The sequence below is a fragment of the Montipora foliosa genome, chromosome 6 (genome assembly GCF_036669935.1).
Source record: "Montipora foliosa isolate CH-2021 chromosome 6, ASM3666993v2, whole genome shotgun sequence".
Taxonomy (NCBI): Eukaryota; Metazoa; Cnidaria; class Anthozoa; order Scleractinia; family Acroporidae; genus Montipora; species Montipora foliosa.
Genome location: NC_090874.1, coordinates 20,041,623 through 20,051,707, shown reverse-complemented (window position 1 = coordinate 20,051,707; position 10,085 = coordinate 20,041,623). Strand labels below are relative to the sequence as shown.

At 43.1% G+C, this 10,085-nt stretch overlaps 1 protein-coding gene and 1 long non-coding RNA gene across 3 annotated transcripts in view; one reads left to right on the top strand and one right to left on the bottom strand.

Annotated features, from left to right (window-relative positions):
* Nucleotides 1–4,215: 4,215 nt before the first annotated feature.
* LOC138006935 (uncharacterized) lies at nt 4,216–6,208 on the top strand. The gene is made up of 3 exons (XR_011123958.1): nt 4,216–4,314; nt 4,506–4,576; nt 6,106–6,208. It is a non-coding gene; the product is annotated as an uncharacterized lncRNA (long non-coding RNA).
* A 3,515-nt stretch (nt 6,209–9,723) lies between these two features.
* LOC138006931 (uncharacterized) overlaps nt 9,724–10,085 on the bottom strand; it is a 22,538-nt gene continuing 22,176 nt past the window's right edge. For both annotated transcript variants that reach the window (XM_068853566.1, XM_068853567.1), the window contains one exon: nt 9,724–10,085. This exon is cut by the window's right edge and continues 389 nt beyond it. In XM_068853566.1, the coding sequence (XP_068709667.1) occupies nt 9,863–10,085 (223 nt within the window). In that variant the 3' untranslated portion in view covers nt 9,724–9,862.

The following is a 10,085-nucleotide window of genomic DNA, read 5'->3' as shown; positions in this document are numbered from 1 at the left end:
AAATCTACCTCCCACTCAAGTAAATTCAAGAAAGTAATTAAATAAGGATTTATTATAGCGCTACAGAGAGTAATTTTAAAAATGCTCTTTTGTGTTAGAATGCTCTTCTGAAGCACGTTGAGAGGGCGGTCCTGCAAGCAGGAATCTGGACAACAAGTGATGCAACTAACCAGGATATTCCTTATCCAGATCGATTTGGATGGAAGAAGATTGGGGACACGTGGAAACCAGTTTGGATAACCATTCCAGAGGTCTTAAAGGCTTGTCAAGAGCTGATCAAGTGTTTATGCAAATGAACTCGATGTAAATGTGTCAAGTATAGCTTGCAGTGCATACGGCTCTGCAAATGCAAATGTAACCCCGACCAGCAGTGATGTTCAATACATCTGCGTCAGTCTGAACCTCAATGAAATGTGAACCTTTTACGCTACTTTTGGAGTTAGCCTCACAAATAACTAAATTGAAACGTGTGACGCGGAAAAAGGCAGTAATGCAGCACTTAGTCTAAGGTTCTGACTGTTTGGTGTTTAACTAGGTCCGCATTAGGTGAACAGTTTGTGAGCTTTAACTTCACTTTTAGGTCTATGCAACCCAGAAACAATTATAGCACGACAAGCACTATAATGTTTTCATTTGCTCGAATTGGAGTTTAAACCAGTCAGAGAGTGAGTAAAAATCTAGAGCTTGTTAGCATCATGTCAAAAAACAGAATTTTTATCGGTTTTGTATGCCTAAGAAATATAGCGATTAGAAAAAATGGCTCCCAATCAGGCTTGCAAAGCATCATGGAACTTCATTTGTTTACTGAAAATAAATATCAAATGTGGCATCAACGCTGCTTGACTTATTTTTCTGAGTGTAAGTAGTTTTGACAACCTTTCAATAATCCTTTTGCCTGAAACCACATTTTCCCTAATATGCTTGGTAACCAGGCAATGTCAATTTTGGTTATATTTAATTTCTTTGCTGCATCAGCAAAGGGAAAAAAGATTCAGTTGGGCACCGGTCCTAAAAATGTTCAGTATACTCTAAGGCAGCTGTGTGCCAAATTTGGTGCTTTTGTCCGCTCTGTATAGATCCGGTCAATTATCTGCACTTAGCCAACCGACTACAAAAAATGTTGACAAATATGAGGTCAAAAGCTCGTTCGAACTGCTCTTTCGCGATTTAAAATAACACGGACCTACTCTGACAGTTGAAAACGAGGATAGGTTAAAGTGTCAATCAAAACACATTTCTTACAACTACATTTATTCATATGACTTCTCTAAGCAGAAACATATACTCAGCAAAGAAGAATGGGAAGCCCTCAAAAATCTTCGCAAAGATGACTCTATCATCATCACGAAACTGGATAAAGGAAATGGCGTTGTGATTGTAAATAAACATGATTACTTGACCAAGATGAAACAGTTGATCTCGGATGAGACAAAATTCAAAAAACTGACAGAAAACCCGACAAAGTCCAGAGAACAAAGTTTAATTTGATACCTTCGACAACTAAAAAGAGATCACATGATTGACAACTACACCTTTCAAAAGGTCCTACCCAATGGTTCCACACATGGAGTTCTTTATGGTCTACCAAAGGTTCACAAAACTGGGTGTCCCTTTCGTCGAATTGTTTCTTCCACGAACACCTACAACTACAATCTTACCTCTTACCTTGTAAGCGTCCTCCAACCTATCTCCACAAACTGTTTTTCAATTTCAGTTTTGCAGAATGGGCCAAACAGTATACCCACAACGGCGAATTCATGTGTTCCTTTGACGTCAGTTCACTATTTACTAATGTCCCACTGGATGAGACTATTGAAATTTGCCTTGATAAGCTGTATGCCCTCGCAAATCCACCTAGATTGCCCCGATTGGTCCTAAAGAATTTACTCTCGTTTGCAACAAAGAAGAATCATTTTGTTTTTAATGGTCAGTACTATGACCAGATTGATGGCGTCGCAATGGGCTCTCCACTTGGTCCTGTTTTGGCGAACATTTTCATCATGTGTGATTTTGAAGAAAAATGGGTGATGAAGAACACCAATCAGCCTACTATTTGGTTCCGGTACGTGGACGATACCTTTACTCTTTTCAAGAACAAAAATGATGCTTTGAGTTTTTTACGTTACCTAAATGGGAGACACGACAATATTAAATGCACAATTGAGTTTGAACAAAACGATGAAATTCCATTCCTTGATATCCTTATGAAACGCAATCGTGACAGCTCCTTCTCAACATCAATCTATCGAAAGAAGACATTCACCGGTCTTTACAACAAGTGGGACTCTTTTACTACGCGTAAATACAAAATAAAACCTAGTCCGCACTTTGGCTTATCGCTGCATTAGAATTTGTTCGTCACCCCGATTGTTACAGTCTGCCCTAGATGACCTCAAGAGGATTTTGTTACTTAATGGCTACCCTATGGGAACTGTTAAATATCATATGAATGATGTCATTGAGAAACATCAAAATAAGCCAAAAGATCCTGTACAATCAGTTCTACCCTTCTTAGGTCATCACAGCAAACACCTCACAAAACAGCTGAGGTCTTGTATAAACAAATTCTATGGTATTTTCAACGTCACAATAGTTTTTCAGAACACCCGAAGAATCAAGTCTTTTTTCCCTTACAAAGATAAACTAGCTCCTTCCTTCAAGTCAAAAGTGGTGTACAGAGCAAACTGCTGGGATTGCAATGATTTCTGCATAGGGAAAACGAAACGCCGATTACGTGACAGAAAATCAGAACATTTTAAAGCCCTAATTACAAATTGTCACGAATCTGCAATTGCTGATCATGTTTTCTTAACCAACCATAGAGTGCCGGGGATCATTTTGAAATATTATTAAAACTCTTTTCCCTAGTCCTCTATGGAAATCGCACACTCATGAATCATTCGTGTAGGATTCGTAGAAAGCCGCCATTTTCATCGATCGCGCTGAAATTTGGCGTGTTTACTGGGAAGAAATAGCCGCCATTTTCATCGATCGCGCTGAAATTTGGCGTGTTTACTGGGAAGAAATAGCCTCAGTTTCCCTGTAAATCACGTCTTTCTAGCTTTCATGACGCCTACATAACGGATATTGCGATTCATGCAATTTGACCCTGAGGGGAGCACAGACAGCCCAAGCTCGGTATAGGATTTATCGAATTTGTATGGGAAAATTAATTTTGAGCTTATAAATGCTAAAATAAGCTGTAAATGTAGAAATAAAGTTCGCTTACCTCTACGTACAGTTGTCCTCGTCTTTTCTGTACAATCTGAGGGCAAACTGTGTCCATTTTAGCCGGGTTTGTGGCTTCGAATTTTTACGATGTCGTTAGTTGTCATTTCCCCTCATAAAGAGAAGAAAGGCTGGTGACTCGCGGCGACCTCATCCCACAAATTGCTCTTGCATCACAAAGCAACGGTCCGAATCGCCGTAAAAACACCACAGCCTTAAGGCCAGATAAATTTCCTATCACATCAACTCCACTCCGGGACCACACAACGACTTTTGGCGGATAAATTCCAAATAATGTTCGGCTTTCTACAATCTTCCCATGCGTTCAGCTGGATCTGTGGCTACGGCCGTCATAGCTTGATGGCGATCGTATTACATTCTGCACTCTCATTGGACAATTTGAAACACTTGGCCAATGAGAGTGCAGAATGTAATACGATCGCCATCAAGCTATAACGGCCGTAGCCACACATGTAGCTGAACGCATGGGAAGATTATAGAAAGCCGAACATTATTTGGAATTTACGCCAAAAATCGCTTTGTGGTCCCAGTGTGGAGTTGATGAGATAGGAAATTTATCTGGCTCTAAGGCTGTGGTGTTTTTATGGCGATTCAGACCGTTGCTTTGTGATGCGAGAGCAATTCGTGGGACAAGATCGCCGCGAGTCACCAGCCTTTCTTCTCCTTATGAGGCGGCAGGTATTTTTGCAGGTTGCAGGTTGAAATTTCATTATAAGTGGAAAACCGCTGGCACTAAGAAGAAAGGTAAAGCGATAGACTTGCCGTGACTGTTGCATGAATAGCTAACCTTAGGCCTAAAAACTTTTCTTTAGGCCTAATTAGGCCTAAGGTTAGCTATTCATGTAACAGTCACGGCAAGTCTATCGCTTTACCTCTCTTTTTAGAGCCAGCGGTTTTCCAGTTATAATGAAATTTCAACCTGCAACCTCCAAAAAATACCTGCCGCTTATGACGGGAAATGACAACTAACGACATCGTAAAAACTCGAAAGCCACAAACCCGGCTAAAACGGACACAGTTTGCCCTCCGATTGCACAGAAAAGACGAGGACAACTGTACGTAGAGGTAAGCGAACTTTAATTCTACATTTACAGCTTATTTTAGCATTTATAAGCTTAAAGTTAATTTTCCCATACAAATTCTATAAATCGTATACCGAGCTTGGGCTGCCTGTGAGTGGAGGCAAAATTGTCAACTTTTCAAGCGATCGCCGAGCCGTTTTAATAGCGTTTTTTGGCCAAACAATTACACTACAGGCTTTGGAAAGGATAAAGAAAAGGATTGTGATGCATTTGATGGAATTTCAAGCGTTAAAATCACTGAAAAGGTAAGATTATTTTCAAAGCGTAAATTGCGTGTCTTCACCACGTGTTCTTACGATCTCACAGAATTGTGTTTTCCCTCAAAATATTCGCTTGTTTTTTGATTTCGCTCGAACAATTTACCTTTATTACACGTCCAGTGAATAGTTCTATCCTCTGGGATGAATTTTCCGTCGAAAAATCGGTTATTTGGGTGGTCTTTTCCCCGGAGGATCAATTACCTGACAAGGAGATGTGGTTCTCCGAACCCCTCGCAGACTGATATGAGCAATACTGGTGCATATGTCGCGCGGTCGCAGCCTGGATAGCACAATATAAACGAAAAGATGCGCATGCGCTGTGCTTCTGAGTTGTGGTGTGGGAGGCCATGTCGATTGGCAGTACAAAGGAGGGGAAGAAAAGATATCGTCCAATGGCCTGGCGACCAGTATTGCTCATATCAGTCTTCGAGGGGTTCGGAGAACCACATCTCCCCGTCAGGTAAGTGACCCTCCGGGGAAATATAATTTCTCCTTCACCCCTCTCCGACTGATAGTCGCAATGCTGGTGCAGTATACCAAAGCAATACTCCCAAGCGAATCAGACAAGGCCAAATAACAACTGTAACAATTTAATAATACTACATGAAGCTAGATGAGGTCTAAAGGTCCTCCAACAATACAATAAATGCCTCCTGCGCGCAAATAGGATAAGGCAAATTAACACAACCATAATGAACAATGACTTCTCAAAGAGGCTAGAAAGAAACTTAATGTCCTAGAACAATACAAAGCCTCCTGTACCTGAATAACACAGAGGTATTCCGCGAAATGATAGATCTAACCATCAAGTACAGCCCTTGCAAAGGCACCAGCAGATGACTCTTTGTGATAGAACCGTTCAAAGGTCACCACAGAAGCCCAGTCCGCAGCTTCCAAGATACGATTAGCAGACAGTCCTGCCACGGCAGCGGCTGAGGTAGACGCTCCTCTCGTCGAGTGGCCAGTGTAATTCAATTCAATTCCGGCCAAACGCAAGGCTCTTGACAGCCACCGAGAGACTGATTGACTTGAAATTGCCTTGTGCGGCGAAATAAATGACACTAATAGTTGGGTGGATTTCCGTAATCGTTTTGTCCTCTCCACATAAGCGGTAAGCTAACCAATAATACAAATTTTGGGATTCTCTGGGAATGCCAAGAAAAGAAACTTCCGAGCTGGGGAGTGAAAATTCCCATGTCCCCTCTTTCCTGACAGAATACGTCAAGCCCAAACGCAGACAGTTCATGAGCTCTTGCTGCTGAAGTCACTTCTAAAAAGAAAACAGTTTTATAATAAAGCTGCTTTAGTGTCACTTCTTCTAAGGGTTTCAAGGACTCTAGGAATGACAAGGCAGTCTTAACGATCCATGTTTTAATCTTAAACACCCTTTTCATAAAACGAGCCACAACGGGGAGGCTTCCTAACTGAGTAGAGCCATCTGGGTCATGAGCCTGAGAAATAGCTGACCTATAAAACGCGAAAGTCCTGTATTCTAAATTGCCTTGTTTAACTAGGGAGGCAAGGAATGCAAGAACCTCTGCTACAGAAGCTGAAATGGGACAGGAACCCCGTTGAGAACACCAGGGTACCCATGCCCTCCAGTGGCCTGAGTACCGCTTCTGAGTGGCCGTTCCCCACGAGGCCAACAAGATGTCAACAGCTTCCTTTGAAAAGCCTGTTGCTTGGTAACGGTCCCTGATAGTGGCCAAACTGTCAGATGAAGGGACTTCCACAGGGGATGGTATGCAGTTGGCTGAAATGGGAGAAACAACAGAGATTGGCGTTGGGGTAGCAGCAGTGAGCTATCCACCAGCATCTGAATGAGGTCTGGAAACCATGGCTGTCCGGTCCAGTTCGGGGCAATTATGAGGACGGCAGTTGCTTGATCCTCTTTGGTCTTCCTTAGTACCCGAGGCGGAAGGACTGCGGTAGGATGGATTAGACAAGTCCATTTGCTCCAGTACAGGAGGAATGCATCCACAGCCAGAGCACCCGGATCTGGATACCTCGAGACATACTTGCGTAATTAGTGGTTTAAACGGGATGCAAAGAGGTCCACTTCTGGTGTGTAGAATCTCTGACAAATGGACTGGAAGATCTTCCTGTCCAATGTCCATTCGGTTCTGGTCTCGATCTGCCTGGAGGCGGTGTCTGCTGCCACATTTTGAATGCCTGGAATATGCTGAGCTGTCAATGATACTCCTGCTGTCAAGGCTACTGCCCACAACTCTAGGGCTTGTGTAGGTAGAGCAGGGGAGCGCGTGCTCCCTCGCCTGTTGATGTACGCCACCGCTGTAGTGTTGTCTATTCTCAAGTGAATTTGTTTGAGCGGGGGATGTTGAGCCTCTTGGGACTGCAGACGTGCTTTCAGAGCCAATGTTGCTGCTCGTAGCTCCAAGACATTGATGTGCCACTGCGCTTCTTCCACACTCCAATGGAATGGCCCCCGGTGGAAATCCCCTGGTAGGCTGCACCCCAGTCCGTTTTCGAGGCATCGCTCCAAACTGTGAGATCGATGGGTGGAAGCTGAATTGGACAGCCATTTAGACGGACGCTGCTCTCCGAGACCCACCACTCTAGGTCTTTGTGTGCCTGGGAGGTTAAGGGGACTATCATTTTCCTTGCCTGTCCATGTTGTGACACTGCTTGCAGGTATAGGCGTTGAAGACCTCTGTGATGAAGTGGTGCAACCAATATCCCTGTTTGTGATACATGGCTCATTTGTCCAATTAACGTGGACAGAGTCCTCACTGAACCACTCCCTTGAGCAAGGAGGTGATGGCAGGTATCCACAATGGAGGTAAGTTTTGGTTGAGGGAGGGACAGGGTCATCGTTGTGGAATCTAGGGCAGCTCTGAGGAAGATTAGACGTTGGCAAGGAAACTAACCCTAACCTGAGGACAGGTCAAAGGGAAAGCACTGAAACTCGGTATGTTCTGTCCTGATAGACGAACCTCAGATACTTCCTGTGGGAGTGATGAATTGGAAGTGCGTAATATGCATCTTTTAGGTCTAAAATTATCATGAAGTCTCCCTGTTGTATTAGGGATTTCACTACTTGCAGTCCCGCCATCTTGAAGGACTCCTTCCCCAAGACCCGGTTTAGAGCACGAAGGTTGATGATAGGTCGATAATCGCCATTTTCTTTTTGTACTAAGAACAGGGTTGAAGTGAACTGGTCGTCCTGTGGCTTGACTTCCCGGACGGTCCCCTTTGCTAACAAGTCCGTGATAACCCTTTCCATATGGTAAGCATCCGAGTGGCATTTTACTCTGGTTACTCTCATGCGCCACTGCTTGGGGCGCCTGCAAAAGGGGATCTTGTACCCCTGAATTGTTTGTAAAGTCCAAGTGTCCTATGTTATTTGTTTCCAATTCTGAAAAAAAAATTGTAAACTCGTCAGGAACCCATGACCCGGAGCCTACAGCTCCCATACTGGGCCTATGTAACGGCATTTTTAAAGACCGATCTATTTTTAGACCATCTTTTCCGTAAAAAACAAAGGCAGTTCCGGTTCGGTGACCCTATGACGTCAGCTTAATTTCATGTAATTGGTCATCGGGCTCCTGTGGGAGTCTCATTCGCGGGAAATTCAATCTAAAAATAAATCGGTCTGTGAAAAAGCCGTTACACGAACACACTAGAGTTGTAGGCTCCGGGTCATGGGTTCCTGACGAGTTGCTGATCTCTTTGTGGGTGGCGTAAGCATTTTGAGACATGGGAACGGATAGTCAGCTCGAGTTAGTCCCGGGTGCAGATTTCTGGGAGGATCCTACTGTTCTGGCCCTTTTGGGATACTGCAGGATAGACCTTGAGCTATATCCCCATTTCCGTTTCCCTCCAACTCGACTGTTGTCAGTGGTGCGGTAGTGTCCACGATAGGGCTGCTCCCTCCTGTAAGGTCTTTTAGAGAAGTGTTTCGAGGCTGGTGTGCTGATAAGCTTGCTGTTAGTTGAGCTATGGTCATGTTCACTCTTGATCGTTGCATGGAACTTGTCCGGGAAAAGGTGCTTATCTGGTGGGATACCTTCCCGCAGAGTACGTTTACCAACTTCAGTGAGGAACTCAGAGAAGCGTTTTTGCCTCCAGGCATTAAGCCTAAAGTTGGCGTTTCCAAGGAGGACTAGAGCATCTTCCAATAGGTCCTTAATGGCATCAGGGTCAGGACCTTCATCGTCATCCTCTCCCTCTGAATTATCAAGGGCTGTCAAGGCTGCTAACAAGGGGCGAGCCACAACCAAGAAATAGATTGACGTTCAGCCAAGCCATCATCAAAGGCGAAGAGATCCTTGGAGAGAAGAGATCCGGCAAATCTTAACTTAAATACATTGAAGTATACGTGGCTTCTTACAAATAATCTTTGCCAATCAGTCGATAACTAAAGTATCTAAGCGCAACATTCGACTTAAAGCTACATTTAAGATATTTTCTGTGATAGGCGTCTCCCCAAATTTCTATTCCGTATAAAATCAAGGATATATAATCAATGAATTGAATAGCTTGGTCTGCTGATCTTTGGAGAAACCAAGAAATTTCCGCTTATGACGTCAAATCCTCTCACACGTGATCAGTCAAGCAACTGATTTTTTTCGTTAGTTGAAGCTATTAACTGTAGCTAAGCTGTAGGCTTATTGTAGTTCTAGAATGCTATGGTGATGCTTAAAAACACCCTGTTACAATACTTTGTTAGAATTTACGGGGTCCTTGCGCAAACATTTCAAAAAATCTCTGTTTTTTATCTTTAAGTTTAAAAGAGACACCAGCCCGGACAAAGAAGGAGTTTGTGTCCAACAGTCACGCGACCAGTGTAGGAAAGAACCAGAAAGAGAGACTGAGCCTGTGTTTGAAACTTTTTCTATTCGGAGGTGCCTTTGACTCAACCTTGACCCTCTTCCTATCCATTCCTTGCTTGTTGTTTCCTAGTATTTTTCCTAAACCGCAATGCTACTAGTCGAAACTATTGTGTGAAGATTTGTTAATTAATTTACTAAAAGCGCCTATGAATATTTTCCTTGAAAAGGAAGTTTGGTGGGTGGTCACACAGCAGCAGTCAGAGTACGTACGACTGCTGCTGTGTAACCACTCACCATTAAACTGATGAAGGCGGAATAGTTCTATCGTGTGCCAACTTTGTTAAAATTCGATATCTGCAACGCGTAATAAACAATTTAATTGGAGATAGATGCTTTTACAGTACAGTCAAGATGTCTGCCGCATTATCTTTTGCCACCTCAGACTACCGAGTAAAGTAGAAGAAAAGGAAAATGCAAATCAAAATCCAGAAAATGGCGCTTTATGATGTTTTGAAATTTTCAAATAATGATCAACTCTGACACCTTGAATAGTTCTTTCAGAGTATTTTCTAAGGTCACCACAGTGCTGATGAACAATGCGCAAAATTCGACAGGGATTTTTAATCTTGAACCGCTCATACTTTCTCAAGTTAAACATTAGAACTTGCTCAATTCCATCCATGTTAGTGAAATAGTCCACC